Source organism: Falco naumanni, chromosome 13 (genome assembly GCF_017639655.2).
Source record: "Falco naumanni isolate bFalNau1 chromosome 13, bFalNau1.pat, whole genome shotgun sequence".
Taxonomy (NCBI): Eukaryota; Metazoa; Chordata; class Aves; order Falconiformes; family Falconidae; genus Falco; species Falco naumanni.
Genome location: NC_054066.1, coordinates 15,222,498 through 15,245,576, shown reverse-complemented (window position 1 = coordinate 15,245,576; position 23,079 = coordinate 15,222,498). Strand labels below are relative to the sequence as shown.

The window sequence follows — 23,079 nt, the reverse complement described above, 5'->3', positions numbered from 1 at the left end:
GGAGAAGGTGTTTGGTTTTGTCTAAGCTTGCCAGAGGGAAGCTCAGCAGACAGTTTGTGAGTTGCTCAGGTCTCACACACCCCCCTTGGCTCATGGTGGACTTTTTGGTGAATCGTTTTATGGAGTGCAGTCCTCTCAGGAACTTCATTTTTTCTCCTGTTGAGTTCAGTGAGAGCTGTGTGCATAGTGCTAGAGTACCGAATGTGCTTTAATGAGCTTTATTTAACTTATTTCTCCATAAACTAAACATGTAACATGCTAACATGCCAGGAGAATTCTTGAAAGGTCATGTGGGAGCAATATTGACTCCTCAGTTGTATATTAAAGTGAGTCAGGGAAGCGGAGCAAAACAGTGTCACAGAAAGTATCCATTTTGGGTTTTTTGGTAGGAGATACTCAAAATCCCTCAGGGCAGGTGTCCAAAATCAGTTGCAGGACAGTGTTTTTCTCAGAATGCAAGGCCATGAAGGCCAACAAATATTACTTAGTCTACAGTTTGACAAAGAAAGACCTTGCTTCAGAAAAACGCAGAAAGCTGGCAAGATACGAAAAGTAAGGGAAGAATCCAGCTGATTTGTGCTAATCCAGTAATTTGGATTCTAGACACAAAAATGGTCACCAAGGCAAAGTTAATAAAATGTTAAAAGAGGCCTGGTAGCCTGAATAAATACATGATGTCTATCAGCAGTCCCTGGATACGGTGTTGATATGGTGTTGATTCTGTGTTTGATCATGTATTTTCCCCTAAAGATATTTAATTGAACTAAAACTGGCATGACACTGAGCGTGTTACGATTGATCCATTCCCTATTAGAAAACAAAATGACTTTGTACATGAGCGAGTGGTGCTGTTTCTTGTGCTCTGCGAATTGTCTTCCCGGCTGAGCCGATTGCTTCACAGGCTGGAGTGCTCCATGAGCTGAGCACGCCTCGGCAGGCACCGCACATTTGTTATCAATATGGAGATGAATAGAACTGAGAACTAAATAATTTTAATCGCTTTCTAGGAAAGAATGAGCCAGGGCTCCAACTTCAGACAAAGCCGAAGGTAGTTAACTATTCCCAGACTCAGCTGTCCTGAGAGGGGAGAGAACATACCCTGCAAAGCTGTATGCTTGAAGTACCAAAAGTCTATGGTACAATCTGAGGATTGTGATGGACACTCAGACTGCAGAGTTTGATGGGCGGCACTGGAAAGCGCGCATTTTCACTGGATATTTGCAGAAGGACGCGTCTGTCCCACCCGTCGAAGGACAATCTCTTTATCTGCTAAAGGCTTCAGAGCGTACAGACAGCTGTGACCGCCTTCCGCATAGAGGGTCAGGGTGCTTTCCCTGCATGTGTGGCACTGTAACAAAGCTCATCGTTTTCCTTTTTTTTAATGGTTATGGCAGACGCCTGCACTGTTCAGGAGGAGCATCATTACAGCTGTTAAGTCTGGGAGAATTTAATCTGTTCTGTGGGTATACAGATGGAACTACATGGGGTTTAGTCTGGGTTGAAGTTAATGTGAGGATTCTGGCATCTTTATTTCAGGTTTTTGTATTTCAGCTTTTAATAAATTTGAAGTTAATATTTTAGTGCACATAAAATGCAGACTAGCTTCTCAGTAATTATTTTTTCACTGTTAGTCAGAAGTTTATACTGGGCTATGCAATTTCACAATGAAGTTCTCCTCTGTTAGCTGCTATCATTACAATCCCAAGAAATTAACTTCTTTGTGATTTCCAAAATACACAGGTACCTGAACAAAGTCCAGTGTAAGTATAGTGTAATAGGGCTTTTTTAAAAAGCAAGTTTTAATTATTTTTTTTTAATAATTCTGACCTGTAATGGATTATCTCATTTAGAAAGCATTCAATTCAAATTCAATTTGCGTTGAGGACCTTTTAAAATAATACATTATTTCTACACATTTTTTATTGCTGAATATGCTGTTGCCACAACTGATGTCAGTGACAGTATAACTTAAAGCAGAGATATGGGAGACCGAAACTGCAAAGGAATAGTGGTGACAAAAGGTAGAAATAAAGTATCGTTTTCTATTCAGCCTTCCTTTTAAATGGAGGAAAGGTATTCCACATTTATAAGGATTATATTGTTGCTTTTCAGACGTGATTCAAAGATACATATTGAGAGAAGGAAAGTATAAAACATAGTTGTGTCATTAGGAATTCTAGTTCCATTCAAATAGGAAATGTTCTATTTATGATCCTTAGAGAGAGCCTTCAGGTCATGAACAGCATTTCCATTTGTGGAGAAAAATGTAAGAATAGTTTTCTGAAGGTCTGTATAAAAGGAACATTCTTTTTTGAACCCTTTATTCATTCGATTTTGGGGCACATTTAAAAAATCATTGAAGAATTAATAGAAGCTCTGTGAAAAATAACATTAAAAACCTTCAGTGAAATTCCAATGTTTTTTTGCAGTATTCACAGTTTCATTTTTAAGTGAAATAAATTGATTTCAATAGGTCTGAACTCATTAGTTACATATACCACAAGAAGGACCTGCTTTTCCTTTCATTCACTCCAGGGTGGATGAAGAGTGAATTCACAGACCTTGGTGGCATTACTGTGCATAGACCTGGGGAGGGAATGGGTGAGCAGAGTATCTGCTGTCATGTGCAAGGGATATTTTTTTAAGAGACAAGGATCTCACTTTTTGGATTTGAATGTACTCTAAACCTGGATATTAGAATATTTCTAAGTGTTTTGAACACTTGAACTTCTAAAACATTACATGTGCGAGGTTATTATCTTTATGCATGCTCATCCTATGGACAGGGGCATGAAAATATCAATGAAAAGTAGGCTTTTTGCATCTACTACTGTATTTACAGTTTCATAATCTGAGGATGTTGCACCTTTGCACTGGTGGAAAAGGGACCAGACTGATGAGTGATGATGATGATGCAACAAACATGTATGTCATCATGATGCCAATGCTGCATCACAGCATATTTGTCTTTTGAAGTCTTTGAAATTTACTAGCATATCTTGATTTTTGTAGCAGGTTGATTAGATTGTGGACTAACTCTGGTAGGAACAGAGATGCTCTGACCTGTATCACTTCTGGATGTGAATTGGTTGATCATTGTGACACTGAACTGTACTTTGTGGCCTCACTCACTCATGTCAGCAGCAGCACAGGGATCTGCAGGGATGACACCTGGTTACTCCTCAGCTGTTTTCCATTTTTCATCATTACAGTCTTTATGCTGGTGCTCATGGCCTAATGTATCAGTGTATTAAAAAGAAACGTGGATATTTGATTTTTCCCCATGAAGCTAGGGGAATTAGGAGTTTATTTAAAGCAATGTAATTCATACTTTTTTTAAGAATTGCAGGGTTAAGCATCTTAGGTCTTCTGTTAAACATAGAAAGAAAACACTTAATTGTTTGCCAAAAAATGCTTTGTTCTAAAAAGATTCGAAGAAAAATTTTTAGGTGTTTTGCAATATTTCCCTATTTCCTGGCTAAGCTGCATATATTAATTTATTAATAGCAAATTCCCTGTTTTCTGTGTTGCAAAATTTACTGTGAGTAGCCTAGCATCCTTCCTGTAAAGGACAGGGATGCAGTCCCATTCTCAAAAGTGGCGTTCGGCTGTTTCCTCTCCTCTTGTGGTAAAAAACTATGCAGCTGTAATGCAGCTGTTGCGAGTGCAATGGGGAGCACAGAGACAACCTGCTTCAATGCACAGCCCACATCTGTCCTTGGAAAAATTCAAAGTGACAGGAAGCATGCTGAGGCCATATGTCAGCAAAGCCGAGTTCGGAACAGGCTGCGTTGTAAGCAGAGGTTTAATTTCTAGCACAGTTTTTGAGGCAGTTGAGTCCACAACATTAAGAACAAGTTTCCTTCTCTGAATTACCACTATGTGTCAGCAGTTGGTTGAAAACTTTGAGCAGAATCTTCCCCAGAAGTGCGTGTTTAACTCTCTCACAGCTGTCAGGACTTACGGTACTTCATTCATTTTTGTGTACAAGTTACCTGCCTTGTATGTTAAAGAATCCGGAATGTCTAAGTGCTGCCTTTGCTGGGCCTTTGGAGCTGTGAGATGCACTGAAGGGACATTCCTCTGTGAGGGGTCTGGTATCTCCAGTATCACTCCTGGGAGACCTGGCACGTGGACAGTACATTGTCTTTAAAACACTTCATCAGTTCTTGATCCCTTTTGAGTTTTGGAGCACTGAAATGAATTGATTGTTTGAATGTATTGAGTGAAACAATAGCTTAATATGAGAAAGATGGCAGCTTTTTGATGTGATTCTTAACCAAGAAAACAGAATTCTCATTTTCCATTTATTTAATTAAAGGAGCAGTATAAATCAAATAGGAAAAGCTGAAATTGTTCATCTCAGTCCTTGGCTGACCTGCATTAGGCAGACATTAATTTCACAGGATCACAGAACAGTTGAGGTTGGATGGGACCACTCGTGACCGTCCAGTTCAACCCCCTACTCAAAGCAGGATCACCTAAAGCAGGTTTCCCAGGGCTGTGTTCAGTCAAGTTTTAAAAGTCTCCAAGGCTGGACGCTCCACACAAAATCTGTGGGCAAGCTGTTCCAGTGTGTTTGGGCAGCGGCACCGTAAGAAAGTCTTTTCTTGTGCTCACATGGAGTTTCATGTGCTTTAATTTGTGCTAATTACCTCTTGTCCCGTTGCTGAGCACTGCTGAGAGGAGCCTGGCTCTGTCGTCTTTGCACCCTTTACACCATCAGGTATTTATACTCATAGATGAGTTCCCCCGAGCCTTCACTTCTCCAGCCTGAACAGTCCCAGCTCTCTCAGCCTCTCCTTGTACAACAGATGCTCCAGTCCCTCAGTCATCTTTATGGTCCTTCATTGAACTTGCTCCAGTGTGTCCCTGCCTCCCTGTATGTACTGGGAAGCCCAGCACTGGACCCAGCCCTCCAGATTTGGCCTCGCCAGGGCTGAGCGGAGGGGAGGATCACCTCCCTTGTCCCATTGGCACCGCTCTGCCTAACACACCCCAGGACACCGCCGACCTTCCTTACTGTCACCGCATGTTTACTGGTATTTCTTTGATAGAGTCTTCCATTCTTCACAAAATTCCCAGGTATGTCCAGGCTGCAGAGTTACTCCCCTGTTGTTTTCATGGCTTATTTTTTTTTCATAAACATGATTATGATTAAAAATATTCTTATATGCTACAAAACTGCAGTGTAGGCTTATAGTTTTCTCAGTAAAGACTCAGCTTAAACTGTGCAATTAAAGAAAAATTGAAACCACAGATCAATTGTGAGGTGGATTCTATTTATATTTTAACATTGGTAGAATATTTACTGTTCCTTTACAGATTTATTTGGTTTCAGAAATGAAGAAAAGATTCAGTTTGGAGAACACTGGGGATTTTCAGAATTGTTGGAAAAGCCCACCCTTCACAAATGTCACAATGTATCTCCTTCATCTGTATGATATGTTTTTATTTTTTGTGTCTGTCCTGGTTCTCTGTAAGAACTTTTTCATAACTGAGGAGCTGGTTCCAAATAACTACACTGGCATCTTTGAAAATATGTTATCAATCAGCGTTGCGTGGAGGTTTTCTATGTTTTTTGAAAGCAATGCTCAAGTCTGAAGCATTGTGAGTTGTTGCTGACCCTTTGCTTCCTCTCCATGTTTTCTTTCAGTGTCTCAGCCTCAACAGCTTACCTCCTAGCAGAATGTCCTTTCCTGCTTAAATTTCACCTATATATTCTTTGTTTGATGTTCCAAGCTGCATGGATGACGTATCATGGTTAATTGCTCTTCTTCTCTGCACGTATGTAGTTTGATCAGAGGTGCTAGTGAGACGGCACGGAAAAGCTGCGTGTCACTGCTTTGCTGTGCCTTGACTTTGTGAACGTCAGTGCTACCAAATGACAGCGTGTGCCATATTCTGCCTTGGAGTCACAGTTTTGAGCTAACTGGGGTGGCCCTAACACTGCTGAGCTGCTGGGCGCCGTGACCTCCCCCTCAGCTGCACTTGTAACTGTGTGTTTGGTTGCCTGCAGTCCTACAGAGAGCCTGCCTAGTAATGAGTGGTGCTGAGTATCAGCGATTCACCTTGCAGTCAGTGGTAAGGCCTCCGATATCTCCCTAAATAATACAGTTATAATTAGGATAGTCCCTGGGTGGTTGTTAATGCTTAGTTAAAATTAGCCAAAAATATTTTATATTCTGAGTAATTTATTTCCCTGCCCTTTGTGACATGTTTGGCTCTGGCCAGTATGTTCTGTTTGCATCCTGTGCTATCTTTAGTAACGCCGATTACCCTTCCCCCAACTTCTGTTGCAAAACAGAATGACACGTCTTTTCACTGGTACGTGTTATTTTCACACAGGGGTTCAGTTTCACCAGTGATCAAAAACAGATGGATCAGTCGTGTGTGAGGACTAGTTCAATCTGAGCACTGCCGAGCTAATTGGAGTGGGCTAGTGGATGTGTTCCTTTCTTTTTCTTATACATGTAAATGAAAGTGTCATTTTAAATATAAGCTTGCTATTATATTTAAAGCTTGTCTTTCTGTTTGCTTCCACAGAGAAGAGGCAAAAAAGGAGAACATGTAGTTTCTGACAGGTCTGAATTTGGTGATTTTCTTGGAAGAACCATTTTCTCTGTAAGATGCGTTTCATGGGCTGTTTTGAGTCAGCTAGAGACCTGCCAGAAAACAGTGCTGATTCCAGGAGCATCAACAGGCAGCGGAAATCTCTGTTCAGAGCTTCCAGAAATGGCAGGGAGATCAGCCAGGTTCTGTGTTGACATAAGGTTTTTCCCCATCTTTCTGCAGACCGTGTCCCGTATTAGCCAAGCTCTAAACAGCATTAATAAATGCCAAACACATTTTCTGCAGCTGCGTGAGAAAGCTGCCCAGAGTGGCTATTTATCACTCTCACTCACTCTGACCCAATCAGACCCACATTACCTGTACAGAAAATCGATTGGAGGGGGATAATTCTTTACAGCTTCTCATGAAAGAAACAGTTAATCATTTATAACCAGACTTGGTCTTTATGGCTGTTTATGATTCTTCTGTTCGTGACAGTAGGAACATGTGGGGCCCCAGGAAGCACCAGGGCGCTGAGAATATTTTGAGAGATGCTACTGTAGTGAGAACCTTAAATGCAGGGTAGTTTATAGCATGATTTGTATCAAGTCTCGGTCTTTAAAACTAATAGTAATTATAAGCTTCAGTGCCGATTTCAGATCGGACTAGCAGTGACCTCAGATCCAAACCAGTTTCCAGTGATGGTGCACATCCAGGGTGGGTTTTGAGAAAATTCACAAGAGCATATCACAGCTAACATAATTTAAAAAGTATATGATGCGACCCTTCCTTACTACTGAGGCCATTAAGGCAATAAATGGTTGGATGTGAATCACCTAGCTGGTTTTGTTTTGTTTTCCTTAATACAGCGTTCAGACTGTATAAGTTCTAATGCTTTGCCTGTCTGCTATGTGTACAGATAAGTTTAATTATTAAGGCAACCTTTACCTTAAGTTGATTAAGCTTCTTGTGATTTTTTTTTTTCCCTAGACCTTCCCTGACCCTATCAGTTGCCTTAATAAAGGATGTAATTCCTCTTGACAAACTTGTAGTTCTGTTGATCTATGATGGACTAAGGGTATGACTGAGAACATTAAGTAAAGAGAAATAAAACCTATGGTTAGGGAAGAATAAAAAGGAAGGCATCTTTGAATAAAGCCTTCTTTAATAGTTTTTAGAACTCCATTCTAATACAAGTGCTCAAGGACATAATTGGCAATGTATTTAACAGCAAGTACAGTCTCTTCACAGGTTGGCTTTATCTGAGATTCAGGGAGAACAAAACCATATCTACCAGTGTCTCGGAGCTCAAAAGTGAAAGAGTACTTGATGCCTTGATCGTAAGCCCAGTCATCAGAGCCCCCTGCAGCAGGATCTGTTGATAAAGAAATAAAATAAAGCTTAAGTGGAAAAGTGTGGCTACGCATTGAAATGCGATATACTTTGGAGTCAAGTCACGTAGCCAGAAATGCAGAAAAGACAGATAAAAAGGAAGATTCAGTGAATCAATTGTTTTTTCCTGCTTATGGAAAAGCTTCTGTGATTTTAGGCCATTTGTGAGCTTCGTTCCAGCTGATGTGTGCAAACTAATGTAAACAAGCTAAACTGCTCCCTCCTTGTCAATATTGTGGGGAGCCCATGGGAGGAATGTCCAGGAACAGAGAATGGCATGCTTGCATGGGTTTGTTTAGAAAGATTTGGTATCAGAAGCAAATACCCTCTCTCTGGGTAGCTTTCTGAGATTCATACAGATATGAAAGAACTGCAGATCTGGGATATTAGCTCCATCTTTCTTCTGGACATCCTCCCTTTCCAGTACTTTGGTACAATGTAGAAAGTCTCTTTTGCTATGGAAGGAAGGAGTCTCCAGAATTGCTAAGCGCCACCAAAATATTTTTAAAGGAATAATCACCATAATACTCTAAAAAATGGGAGAAACTGTTTCTTAAAGGTTTTTTAAATTATTTAAGGGAAGAGAAATAGGGAAAAGAGTAGTTTACATATTTAAGTAAATTAGGAGATCTTAAATACAGGAGATACTGAAGCTCTGGAAATCTAGATTTGGCAACCTCAGCCTGGCTTTTGAACTGCAAAGGCCATATCCTGACAGCTGAGTTTCCAAGAAGGGTAGACAAATGGAATTGTAATTTGAATATTTCTTAGACTGTAATGCAAAGTAAAAGAAATAATTATCTGTGTGGCTATAGTAGTTGAAGCCAATTCTTTAGGATTCACATAATCTTTTCACTTTGACTTGGAGACACTGAAAATGCAGAAAGTTGAGATTTTTATGTTTAAATCTATGCTGTGTGTGATTTAGGAATTCATGCTTTGCACATGAGTTCCTAAACACTTGGTCACATCACTTTATCTTCCGGGGCGGGGTGGGGGGGGCGGCGGCACACTCCCTGGGATCTTTAAGGAATATATCATCCCATATTTTAGAAATGTATACCTCTGAGTATATGCATGTGAAGAAAGAAGGGGACTACTTAGGAAAGGGAACAACAGTCAACTAGAAAACTGCATTTGATAGTCTTAGTAGCGCTTAATATAGATGGCTAGTATATTTAGGCCAGTACTTACAGATTGTTGTAGCTCCTGGGCCATATGTATATTTGGTATTATACAAACTGGCCAGCTGTTTGCATGCAGCACGAGCAACAGAGTTCTGTAGGAAAAGGAGAATGATAAATGCAGATTTTCAGAAGCTTTCGGAGTGAATCTAAGCAAATACATTGTTAAATAAACTGAAGAGCCATGTTTGAGAAGTTTTTATTTGACAACTGTTGTTCACCTCTCGGTATGACTAGATCTCAGTAGCTGAGAAGACACAGCTTGTTATGTTGTGAAGAGCTTATCAGTAAAGAACTCGCTCTCCAAGCTTTAATGGAGTATTGTCCAGTCTGTGTATTGATTTCTTTATGTACAGCTATTGTCCAGTATAGTTTGGATAGGTAACGGGACAATAGGTAACAGGATTTTCTGTATTTAGAAGAAATTTGTACAAGATTAAAACTAAATAAGGGATCTTATTTAGAGATAAGAGAATCTAAGAGAATAGTAGTAACTTCATACAGTAAATTGTGAACATACAACAGCCTTTTCCTTCTATTCAAGCAGTATAAATTCAGAGCAGAGTCAGCTTAGTCAGTGGAGTTGAACACTGATACAAGTGGAAGCAGATTAAGGTCTTATAAATATTAACAGCCAGAAAAGGCATAAATTACCCTGGAACCATATGTAGGCTCATTAATTTCAATTCATTTCCTGTGCACAGAGGGACTCATTCAACTCCCACTGATTTCAGTGAGGGTTGGATCAGGCCCATCAATAGTACTATGAAGCTTTATATGTTTGCATCAAGGAAAATTACAGACTTTTCTTTGGAACATGTGGTATTTTCAGTTCTTCATTATACAGCATGTTGGTAATAAAACATGAAAACTATTACTAACAGATGATAAATATGAATGATTTTTGAAAGCAGATGTTCAGTATAAGAATAAGCAATGGGTTGCCATATCTTTTGTTATAGCTTGCAGCTGAATGGCTTAATATTCCAGGAATTTCCTCAAGCTCCTTCTTTCTCTGTAGGTTATACTCTGGCTTACTTCCCAGTGGAAGATATATATTGAAAAATATTCTCTTTTCATCCTTACGCTTCAAGTGTTTCTGTGAATTACTCGAAAAGGCATATTGGACAATGTGTTTGGAAAATCTTAGTTAAGTAAGAGAGCTTTCTCAACTTCTGCAACACAGCATCAAAATGTTTGTTGCATTAGCACTGACCACCTATTTTACTGCAGAACAGCAAATGTCTCCCCATTCCCAAATGTTGGATTTTGAACATCTAGAATTATGGGAGTTTGCTGTAGGAATTTGTGGTCATTCAGCATGCTAAGAATATTTGAACAAGGCAGACCAGTATTTGAAGCTTGTCCTTCCACCGATAACATTGGCTGTACCTAACGGGGCGCTTGGTTTCTGGACTCTCTGTGGTCCAAACAGAAGCAATTGTAGGGAGAATGTTGTTACTTTGCATTTCACAATGCTGGATTCTGAGCGACTGTGATAGCTGAACTACCAGCTGCCCCAGTGTGGGTTTTTCTTTTGTTTGGTTGGGGTTTTTTAATCCCTTAACAAGCTGATTTTTCTAAAATTCGTAATAATTTTTAACACATTTTGAGGGAATTGTAGAGGTTGGAGACTACTGATAGCGACACCATGTTTTCTTTAGTCCTCTTCTGTTTATATCTTCATTTAATCAGCAGCTGAGATTGAGTCAAATCTCTCAATAGTAAATGAATTTTTAAATGTAAACTGATTCTTCCTCTTTTCAAATATATGTGAAGTGGATATTAAATTTGAAAAGGTAGTCTGATACTACAGATGGACCTGTTGGTAACTAGTATGTGCTCTCTCTTTAGTAAAAACTGTGTGTTACGGACAATAGAACAGCAGAGCTGCCCTTTTAGAAGAATAGGGCATTTCTTTCACTCAGCTGCCAGATGATGGCTTTAAATCATACCAGAACACATACCAGAAAAAGTATGTCAGGAAATCTTTTTACCTGAGGGGTTTTTTATTATTGGCCAGGTAGCTGTAAAAAGAGATATTTGTAGAAAGAGCAGTTGAGATTTCCAGCTGTTAAGAGCCTGGAACACAGATAAACAACCTCCTCAAGCTCTCCAGGCTGGAGATCGAGGTGGTATTTTAAATGACCCTCTCTAAGTGAAAAACATGACTGAGCATTTATGACTTCATCATGAAATAAAACTGAAGTTTTGAGATCTGATTTTTTTTTTCTTTAAGTGACTCTCTACCATTTGCTTTTCTAATAATTTATAGTACAAAACCCAAAGTAAAAAAAATTAAATTCAACTTTATAGGAACTAAAGTCACCTTTAAATAATAATAATAATAAATATAAAGCAGCAAGAATAATAAAGTAAATAAGTAAATAAGTGTGAGTATAAATACAAAATATGAGGAAAACTTTTTTCTTTTTAAAAAAGTAGTACAATTACCATTTGTAAAAGTAACATGGAAATTTATGCACAGGTATATAAATAATACCCAACATTTTCCACATGGGCAAGTGATATTTAGCATTTGAAAAGTGGTTTGGATTTTCAAGCCTGTAAGTTATTTGGAATACGTCTGGAAAGAGAAATGTTGGTATCTTTTCGACCTTTGAGGATGTTCTTTTCTGTTGAGTGATTTTCTAGATCTTTGCACAACTGGGTTAACTGAATTGTTGTGGTTTGTTTGGAGTTTGTTGTTTTTTGTGTTTGGGGGGGAAGTGTTGGTTGTTTTTTTACTACTAAGAATACCTTTCTTGCAAGGAAAATTTTGCTGAGAGCTATAGTAGCAGAAAAACAACTGGTGCCGTGAAGTGTGCCCTGAAGTCCTAGAAACAACTCCAAATCAATACCTTGTAACTGGAAGCAGAAATGGCTTTTCAGCTTCTGACTTGCAGCTGAACTGGCAGGGCTGGTCATTTCAGCAGAAGGTAGTATTCCCTGAACTGATCACCCATCTGTGTTTACACAGCAATTACGAATATTTTCCTTGATCTTGTGTACAGAGTGCATGGGCCAGTGATACAGCAGAGTTCTGTTCTCAGTTCCCATTATCTTACATAATTCACAACCTTTAAACCTATCTTCCATTAAAAGCTAATAACTGAAAAAATATGTTATGGCCTCTTCTCACCACATCTGGAGTTTTGACCTAATAAGATAAATTATTAGGCTAAGCATCTTCTGTGTGATAATAGGTAATATTTTGGGGAGCATCTCCCTCGTTTTACTCTTGTATCATCAGGCTAGATTTGCCAGCAAATTGCAGCTGTTTAGAAACACTTCAGGGATGTTGATTACACAGCTGCTGCGTGTGGACAACTCCTTTTGCCCTCACAGTCTGACAGTGATCTGCAGAAGCCTTTTCACTAATTGATGGACCTCTTGCTCTCTTCCCTCACTGGACTGCAAACTGATTTGCCCAAGGCTGAAAACTGCATTTTCACTTCACCTCAGTCTCATGTGCCACTTACGTGATCCTCAGCTTCCTCTGGAGTGAAAGGCTGTAAATGTGATACTTGCAAAGTTAGCTTTAGCCAAGTGAAGTTAAATTTCTGAGGCTCCTTGTTTTGCTAATACAGACTCCCCTCAAAAGAGTCCAACTGGTGGACTGATGTACAACTTGGTTCCTGATTCTGTTGTTGCTTATAGTTAAGCATATCCCCCAAGAGTCCAGGTAATCCGGATAACTGGAGGACTTCACTATTTTGCTTCTTTTTTCTTTGCAAGCATGTTTCTCTGTGGCAGTCTTACAGAGTATTTAAGAAATTGATCCCTGTTGAGAGGGTTTCCAGTGTGACTTGAGTTCAGGTAAATGTGCCCTACACCTGTTGGAGATTTCTTTTTCAGCCAGATTTGTACATCAGCTTCATCTGGAGGATGCTGCTACTAAAAATCATCCTTTTCACAACTGTAAGACTGTCAGTACAGAACAGTTCTGTTGTGGGACATCTGTTGCGGCAAACTTGGTGGAGCAGCTGTCAAGCTAATTCCAAATACTGTTTTTCTGCCCCCTTTGCAGTTTGTTGTGCTTTCCAGTTGACTTAACATTTACTTGTAACAAGTAGTACAGTCACAGGAGTTTGCAACAGCACAGATACAACAGTGTAGGTTGCAACTCCTCACTGCTATGTCCAAGTCTCTTAGAGGATAGGGTTTTGGCTGTTCAAATATTCTTACCCACGGGTCTTCATGTATCTTAAACATTCAGGACCCTGCTCCCAGGCGTCAGGTTAAATAATCAGACTGATATTCAAAAAGTCATGCAATATATTTGAAATTCACTCTTGCAGGCTGCACAGACTCCAGGCATATCTTTACTTTCTACTGTATTCTATTTTAAGCACTCAAGAGGAAATGAAATGCTAGACCAATGCAATATGAAAGGTTAATTTCAGTGAGCTGAAACAATAACCAGTGTGGCCAGTATGCATTCAAGTAATAAAAACTGAAATCCTGTGTCTAGAAATTTATCTTGTGTTGTAGATGAATATTCTGCAGCCTGCCAAACTGTAATAATATACATACATTAATCTGAGAGTGAGTATGAGCTGGCTGCAGACATGTATTTGGCACTGAGTTTGTTATTTAACTGGGAGATGGAATTGAACCTGAAAAGGAAGGAAGGGCATGACGCACATTCCTCTGCTCTATCAAATTGTACTTCGGAGCCAACTTGGATACAAATAAGAATTGATAAAGCTAGATTTGTCTGCTGAGAATGAGGAAAGCATAGGGTGACTGAATAGGAAGCTAAGGCCAAAATATGAACTGATTAAAAAGTATGGGCTGAACTGTTTATGAAAAGTGGGATTAAATACAGAGTTCTTTATTGCCAGAGGACAAAAATGTGAATAGTAAAATGAAGATGAAAAGAACCTTTTTGGGGCGTGGGGAGATACTGGTCTTGCCAAGCACATTTTTAAATTGTGAAAAGCTAATGCTTTTGTTCTCTGTAGGAGATGGATTCAAGTGTGTGTTCTGTGTGCAGGGTAACACACCAGGGTATAGTAAAGAATGAGTCAATAGGATTATGGAGCAGGGAAGATGTGGTTCACCAAAAGGAGTACATATTTCTTTCAGGGTGTCATCCCAAGAATATTGTGTAACTTCTGAGAAATTCCTGACCTAGATTTTACTGTCTTGGGTGTTTTTATTTTTGTTGTTCAAGTATTGTTTGGATAACAGTGAAAGTTTTGTGCAACATCTGAGGGGGACAAAACAACAACCCTCAATAAAGGGAGAAAAGTTTTTGGGAAAATCCTTGTAAGCTGTGTGGTTGAGATCCTCAGAGATGGGATCCTCTTGTGTCTAAGGAGAAGAGTGGGAAGGAAGGAACATACATGACTTTCATCATGTTTTATACTCCAGAGCCGGGGTGGTTGAGGGATAGTTCTAATCCCTGACTCAGAGTAAGTTACAGTAACTTTGAGGTTGTTCTGATTTGCTGTAGCAATGCAGTGGAGCATACAGGATGTCTGGGATTTGCAGAGTGCCCTGTTCTACCTGAGAAACCAAAACCAGGACAGTTTTATGCCTTCTGGTGATTTCTTAAGGCTGTGAACAGCAAAAGTGTTTTGATCTGCAAGGACATGCTGTTCAGTACACTGGCAGGAAAGGGATATATAAGTATTCCCCAGATCTTTCTCTTCAGCAGACTTCGATCTCAAATTACCCAATTTTTGTGCCCTTCTAGATCTCAGACATCGGAATGCAGCATAAGCCACACAATATTATGCTACTTTAATTAAATACAATGGAACAAAATGTTGTTAATAATAAGCAGACATGAGGTTTTGTTTAAGCACATGTCCAGTTGCTCACTGAAACAGATAAGAAATTGCAACTATGTTTCCTTTAATTTATTAGATGTGTCAGAATAAAAATAACAGCTAAGATAATGGCACTATACATTTTGCTATTTAATTTGCAAAATGCTTCATGATCCTTTTATTTGCCCAAACAATTTCTGTTAAAAATCGAGATTCTAATTGTTCAGCATTTCTCTAAATTCTGACCTAGACATGAAACACAACTGGCATAAAAAATAATACCTCTTTTTGTAGCTGCCTCACTTCAAGCAAGCACAACTGTTGATTGAAAATCTTAAATTTTCTTTAGTCACAGATTAAATGAATATGGTTTAGTTATTTGAACTAACCTGAAAAGCTGCACTTTCAAACCTGACCCAGAGCCTGTTAAGTCAGTCTTTCTATTTAATTCACTGCCATTGGAGTGAATTGGGCCCCCTCTGTTTAATTATCCCAACTACCGGCAATGTTGATTGGATGATATCTGATCTCATTCTCCAAAAGAAGGATTTTTGGCAAGGAGTCTTCCCTTGTTAAAATCAGATACTGCACATGTTTAACACCTCTGGGATCCTGCTGTCTTTTTGTTGGGATCACCAATAGAGGAAATATTTTCCCTTAATTAAGATGTGAAAAACACTGATAAGGTCACCTTGTCATGGTGGTGAGATCTGTCATTACTTTGTAGTAGAAAATAATGGAACTCCCTCTGGGATCAGTGTGCCTGATTTAAAATAGAGGATAAAGTGATATTGGAAAGACTAACATACAAAGTGAAATCAAATGGTTGAAGAGAACTATATAACCTGCATTCCTGAGCTATTTATTTTTGATGCTGAATGGTAATAGCAGAATTGTCCTGTAGGGCGGGACAGTTTTTATTGATAAAAATTGCAGAACCTTAGTATGGGTGATTCATTAAATTTTACTGTGTTTTATAATAGAACATTGCTAATATACAATTTTAATTTCATAAAAGAATTTTAAAACCTAGAAAAGCACACAGGTTCTTTCTTATTCTTAAGGATTGTTTTAATAATGAGCTGTCAATGTAAACTTTTTCCATTTAATACTGTGAGAAACATGCTGTACTTTTAGTTATGTTTCATCACATTTGCTCTTGATTCAAAAAATTGGGCAGAACGTCATGCAAATTTTTAACACATGGGAACTTTGTGATCTTGACAACAAAGCAGCTTCAAGGGGTTTGTGTTGTTTTATTACTTTAGACTGAACTGCAATGTGTGAAATGTGAAGCTTTTATAAAAATTGAAGACAAGAAATTACTGCAGTTCCCTGGCATAGATACAACTAAAAATTTCTGGAAATATAAATCAAGAAAACAAAATCTTCATCTTAATTTCATCCTCTCTTTAAAGCTGTAAAAAACGTAACACGGAACTTCACTGTTGGCCTGAGTTTGTGTTTGTGCTTCAGAATGGTGACATCTATTTGGGAGCACTCATAAATCTGTCAGACCTGCACAGCAGAGCAACACACAGTGTTGTTGCCTTGGACTTTTGGCAGCATTCAAGAAAGCGGGGGAATCAAGACTTGTTTGTTTTGCTATGTTGTTTTCCCTGCCAACAGCTTCTAAATGCTAATATGCCAGAGAACTGAAGTAATTTTATTATTCACGACTGTTGATTTTTGGCCTTATAAAATATTTATGAATTTTGTACACATTTAATAGTTGTAACCCCTCTCTCTGTTTTTAGAGATAAAAAATATACATTCCAGACCTTTGTTATCTTACTTAAATGGCATTAGAGTGTGGCCTTTCTCTAGGATGAATAAAAGCAGCATTGTTCTTTAAAACACCACATTAATCCTCTCTTCTTCCAAATAAAAGGTGTGTTTGAGTCCATGCCTGTTCAGAAACGCCTCAGATATGAAAATTTTATCTGGTTTGTGTCTAACTGGTTTTAATTATACTTTTGAACAGAAACTGCCTTATTGTCCTGAACCTGTATTTATAGGAGTTTCACCAGTTTACTTCAGTAAGAACTTCAGTAAGAACTAAGGTTCGGTAGGAAAAGGTAGGCAGATCCTTGTCTACTATTGATGATATCAGTTCAGTCATTTCATAGTTATTACAACCTATCAAGCTGTTAGCTTGAGTTAGAGGGCATAATGTTCTATGTAATGTATTAAAGCTACATACACAGCAACCTCTTCAGCTGGGAAGAAGCAGTGCTGCACAGCATAGTGGATTTCTGTGTAGCACGACTGGAAGACAAACCTGACCTTGTGGCAAATTCATTGTGTATGTGGAAATTAAAAAAGGCTCTAAAGTTTATCCTATGCTTGAACTATCTTGAAGTCATCATGGTTTCCCTTGTTCTTGCTATGAAAGACAAGGATTTTCAAAAAACTGTCAGTACAGATTCTTTCCAGATGTTAAGGAAACTGCTTGAAGTTAAATGGACCTAAATAGCAAGTGATGATTTTTACTTATTCTTTTCATTATGTCAAAATGACAAAAAGACTTACCAGTTCCTCGTAATTCGATGGTAATTTGTAATTATATGAATAAGGAAACAGTAGCAGCTGGGAATAGGAGTGAACTGTCAAGTATGCCTTGATTGTAGAAAGATGTTCACGAATAAAATCAGCCAAAGCCTTGGTCTCCTTTTCAGACTCAGGTGCAGAGCCACAGTAGGTGGAATCACAGGGGTTTTTTGAGGCCCCAACAGCTGGGAAGAAAGGTGAATTTAGTTAGTATTTAATGAAAAAAGTTGGTTGTGAGGAGAGTCATGTTAAACTGCTTTTGTAGATAAGCCTTGGAAATCGTAGTGACATACATGCTGTATCAGAGAAGAGAATGTTTTATTGCATAGTTAAAACACTGGGCAACATGACATAGCATTAAATAAATATGCCCTCTGCAGTGTGCATAGTTGGAAGAACGTGAGTATTGATGTGTAGTCCTATGTTATGTGACTTGGGATACTGATTTGCTTCAGTACTTCACAGCCTGCTCCTTGCATATCTCCTCTGTTTCTAGGATGCTTCCAGGAAACAGCCAAGTGGAAACCACTCGAGAGACCCCTCTCCCCATAGTGAAACCAACCAAAAGGAAACTTTTTTGGCTTCTTTTCTGAACTCAAAGAAGTGTGTGTGTGTGTATATATATGTATATATATGTGTATACATCTGTGTAAGTGTATATGTGTGTATATACATGCATGTATGTGTGTGTATGTATATGTTCATAGAAGTAGCCATACCAATGACACTAGTCTGTTTTTTGCCCAAAACAGCTCCAAGAATTGAACACCAGCTACTCCACAATGCTATACTGGCGGTCTTGACTCAAGCTTGAGCTGGACCAACCATCAGGTAGGGAAAATCCATAATTAAGTGTTTTGGCTATTACATGTCTGTATGATCACTTATAAATACTGTTAGGACACACTTACTGCACCAGCCAGCATTAAAATTCCTGTTGGGATCTGTACCAATGCAACGCCTACCAGCATTTTTAGAACGTGTCTTTCTCCACATGCGGTCCTGAAATAGAATGGTGAAACATAGATCAAAACTAAGAGAAAGATCTAACGGTTGGCTTTTCCAGCAATACTCTTCTTGAGAAAGAAGAACGTACTTACATTTGTCCAAGTGTAAACGTAACCATCAATGTTAAAAACAGGCAAAACATAGAAGTCCAATCTGTTGAGAAGTGTGGTCATGACAGGATCTTTTCCATAGGTCTCAACAGCCTAGTTGGAGAAAAGTAGAAAAAGCTGATGATGCCTTCAGAGATCTGTATCTCCAGTGTGTATTTAAAGGCCTGGGTCTGGATAAGGAATTAGTGAATGGGGTGGGCAAAGTCATCCAGGTCACTCCATCACATGAGATGACAGCTTTGTGAAATTACATATACTTAGACAACTCACAGTGACCCAAACCACATTGCTGTTTGTTAGAAAGTCATCTCATTCTGGTAGATATTATATGGTGAAGCAATGTTGATTTTGAAGAGGATAATAAATCACTGAAAAGAGATTTCCATCAACTAGCTTCTTGTTTACAGAGAGCAAAGTTCCTGTCCATATGTTCTCCCTACATTCTGTCACCTTAAAGGTTTGGGTTTAATTTATGCAAGAAGGAAAAATCATTATATTATTCCCATTTTTTAAATTTGTTTTTCAGAGAAATTTCATCAATAACCTATTATAGACAGCAGTTCCAAAATACATCCTTACACATTTCCAGTCATAATGCTGTGGACGCACATATTCATAGGGAGGCAGAATTTCCCCTGCGCTTTTCCAGACATATATATTGAATAACAGACATAAGAACTGCTTCCATAAACCTGTATATCCTGATTGTTCATAGCCTGGCAGTTTGTATGTTTGTTCACAGATACGTATCAGTGTCAAGGGAGCATGCAACAATCATGGGAATTTGCTCTAAGTATGTTGCAGCCATGCTTCCTTTACATGGACGTAAAGGATAACACAGGGAGCAATGCAATGCAGAAAGGCATCTTTTGTCCTGTAACTAGCAAGTGGGAAGGTTGTGTTTAGAATCTAGAAGAGCAGTTTCAGATCACTAGAACTTACTGTTTCCTGGTTTTTTGTTTGTTTGTTTGGTTTTTTTTTTATGCTTGGGTTGTTCTGTTGTTGGGTTTTTTGGTTTTTTTTTTTTTTTTTTTTGAGATACATATAACAATCCATGTTGCTTGTGTTTTTCTCTAGTTTTGCTTTTCTTTTATGTCTAGAAGCAATCCCAGGTGAACCGCTGATGACACTTAGAGGACTATGCTTTTAAAACACTTCTGCCTGTCCACACTTGGATCCATTGAGCAGAGCCACTGCTGGTGTCAGGTATACCCATGAGTTAAGTGACCAGACAGTGAAAATGACAGCTGTAGTGACGTGAATTGCTAAGAGAAAAATGGTAGCACATACTGTCTGCAGCCTTATTAGGAGATAATGAAATCACATTCCCATTGACTCCACTGAGATGTCACTTTCAATTTCCCGTGCTTCCTACGCAAAACCACATGGCTGTCTGATAAAACAGATTATACTTGCCACCGATGGCTCTGCCAGCATGGCTCACTCACATACTTTGGCTTTCCTTTACTTGGGTTTTAAATTCCAGCTGATGCCTCTGGTTTTGTTTTGGTTGGAGTTTTTTGCTGTTGTTTGGATTTGTTTTGTTTTGTTGTTGTTTTCATCTTCAAGCAGGAATTCTTACAAAATTTGGGATTAAATCAATGAGTCATTCTGCTAAACTGAATGATCTTCCCCTGCTGAGGGGGAATATACCTCTTCTCTGTAGAGAAGACTGTGCAGCATTTGATTGGTCCCACCTGCTTTGTATTGATGGTGAGGAGAAGAAAAAGACAAAGGAGATAAAATTGTTTAATTCAAGGCCTAAAGTATCCCATCTTGAAGTGAAGCTAGTTTTACCTGTGCAGCTCTTTCCTCAATATAGTTTAATGTTTTAGAAACTATTCCATACAATTTGAAGTGGAAGCTCAAAGGGGTGTATATGCATTTCACTCTTCCTGAGTGGAGTTCAGGGAGCTTCATCTATAGTCTTCCTTCTCTCTCGGGTACATTTCCTCTGTGCACTCTGTGCTTAGCTGAGGGTAGGTTCCCACCCTGTCTGTTGTGCCGTTGAATTTCCTTATTCCCTACTCCTTACCACTATGTAAAGGACATGACTATGTTTATAGTGTTACTAGACTTGTTTGCTTATCTCTCACCTTTCTCTGGCTACGGGTGTAAAAAGGAGTTTATAGACTGGTAATAACCTTTGCAGTGGTCAGTCCCTCTTACACGTGCTTTTACGTAGTCTTAAGCTGCTGAAAGATTGCAGGTCCAACCACTAAGATCTGGTTTAACTAGTTACACCCTCACCACCTGAGGTGAGAGAAGGAATGTGCAGACAGGTATTTAGAGGTAAAAAAGCAATCTGCAGTGACCTCAGCTTTTGCTGCTCACTAAGATTTTCTTAAACATAGTTGCAATTTGTAAGATTTTTTTTATCATTAAGCTTACTGACTTCTTTCACAAACCACTGGCAGAAAGCAGGGGAGATCCACTCTCTTGCATGGAAACCACAATCCATAAAGATGGCTTTCTTATTTGGATGACTTTTTCCCATCTAGGTAAAAAGACAAGAAAGAAAACAGGTCTTGAACAAAATAATTTGTATTCAGAACAAGTCAGCTTGCTGACCTAACCAGTCAAACTTTATACAAATACAGCATTCCTTAATTAAATGGAAATCTATAGAGTGTTCTCAGTTGTAGCTGACCATGATATTCAAGCTAAAATAACAAACTTTTAATAATTTCATTTTTATTAATGTAGATAAGCTCCCCCCCCCATCCCCTCCAATTATTTCATTATTCTGCAGTGTTGATTTATTTCCTGCAGTGTTTCTTAAAAGCTGATCTTGTTTGCTTCAATAATGTATTATTGTAAATGCTTATGCAATTTTGGGCACGTAATCTTTATCCTTTTGCCTTTATTTGAGGCATTGTATCTACTATATTTGTAAGACTTATGCTAAAAAAATTGCCAGGGTTTAACCCCAGCCAGCAACTAAGCACCACACAGCCATTTGCTCACTGTCGGCCCCCAGCAGGATGAGGGGGAAGAACTGGAAGGGTAAAAGAGAGAAACCTCATGGGTTTGGATAGGAACAGTTAAATAACTGAAATAATAACAACAACAACAATAATAATATCAAAGAAATAAAACCCAAGAAAGACAAATGATGCAAATGAAAACAGTTGTTCACCATCAACTGACCGATGCCCAGCCAGTCAGCCAGCAACAGTCCCTCAGCCCACTTTCCCCTTAGTTTATTGCTGAACATAATGCCATATGGTATGGAATATCGCTGGGGTCAGCTGCCCTGGCTGCGTCCCCTCCTGCTCCACTGTCAGGGTGGTGTGAGGAGCAGAAAAGCCCTTGGCTCTGTATGTAAGCACTGCTCATCAGGAAATAAAACATCCTGAAACACAAACGCTTCCCAGCACAAATCCAAAACATAGCCCCATACTAGTTACTATGAAGAAAATTAACTCTACCTCAGCCAAAACCAGCATGAAATTACATATAATGAAGATGCAAATTTGTTGCCTATTGCTAGAAAGACTGACATTTATAGATCTTTTCAGAGTAAATGGGTTTACAAACAACAGATGGAAAGAACATAAAGGTCATTCAAATAGCTCTCAGGAGTGTGGTTGAATTTATATGACTGAACTTCGAATAATTCATTATGCCCCTTTTTAGAAAAAAAAACCTTAAAGGTTGAAAAAAATCATAGAAGTAGTGAACAAAATGTATTAGATTTTCTGCAAAATGTATAATACTATCTTAGCATCGTTGGTGTTTTAATAGATGTCATACTCTTGTGAAGGTTAATAGAGGAAGTCTGTCACAAAGAAATCAAAGCACTTACTTTGAGAAGGTACATTGGCCGTCCTTCATATGTTTCCCCAATTACACTGCGAGAGACAAGGTCTGGGTTCTGAGCAGCAATATCAGCAGTCCAAGCAGCTATCTGTTTAATAAAGAGGTTAAATTTAATGAATCTCTGTTCCTCAGGTCCAGACTAATTGATTCACAGAATTCAAGCCAGAATGGTCCTTCAGGGCATCTAACTTGACCTAATATTTAATACAGTTTGTAGATTTCCAAGAATTATTGAGTGTACCCTCAGCAAATTTGTTGATGACACCAAGCTGTGTGGTATGATTGACACACTGGAGGGAAGTGATGCCATCCAGCGGGATCTGACAGGCTTGAGAGCTGGGCCTGTGCAACCTTCAAGAAGTTCAACAAGGCCATGTGCACACATGGATTGGGACAATCCCAAGCAGAATTACAGGCTGGGCAGAGAATGGATTGAGAGCAGCCCTAAGGAGAAGAACCTAGGGGTATTGGCTGGTGAGAAGCTCAATATGACCTGATAGTTGCACTTGCAAGCCCCGTATCCTGGGCTGCATCAAAAGAAGTGTAACCCGCAGGTCGAGGGAGGTGATTCTCCCCCTCCACTCCGTTGTCATGAGACCCCACCTAGAGTAATGCATTCGGCTCTGGGGCCCCCACCATAAAAAGGACATGGACCTGTTGGAGTAAGTCCAGAGGAGGGGC

General features: G+C 39.0%; 1 protein-coding gene across 2 annotated transcripts in view; it reads right to left on the bottom strand.

Annotated features, from left to right (window-relative positions):
• Positions 1-7,699: 7,699 nt before the first annotated feature.
• The window catches only part of CPB1 (carboxypeptidase B1), a 67,046-nt gene continuing 51,666 nt past the window's right edge, over positions 7,700-23,079 (bottom strand). For both annotated transcript variants that reach the window (XM_040613361.1, XM_040613362.1), the window contains exons 5-11: positions 22,385-22,486; positions 20,972-21,073; positions 18,559-18,669; positions 18,370-18,460; positions 17,441-17,643; positions 9,139-9,223; positions 7,700-7,927 (exon numbers count right to left, since the gene is read on the bottom strand). In XM_040613361.1, coding sequence (XP_040469295.1) covers positions 7,740-7,927; positions 9,139-9,223; positions 17,441-17,643; positions 18,370-18,460; positions 18,559-18,669; positions 20,972-21,073; positions 22,385-22,486 — 882 coding nt within the window. In that variant the 3' untranslated portion in view covers positions 7,700-7,739. The remainder of the gene's footprint in view (positions 7,928-9,138; positions 9,224-17,440; positions 17,644-18,369; positions 18,461-18,558; positions 18,670-20,971; positions 21,074-22,384; positions 22,487-23,079) is intronic.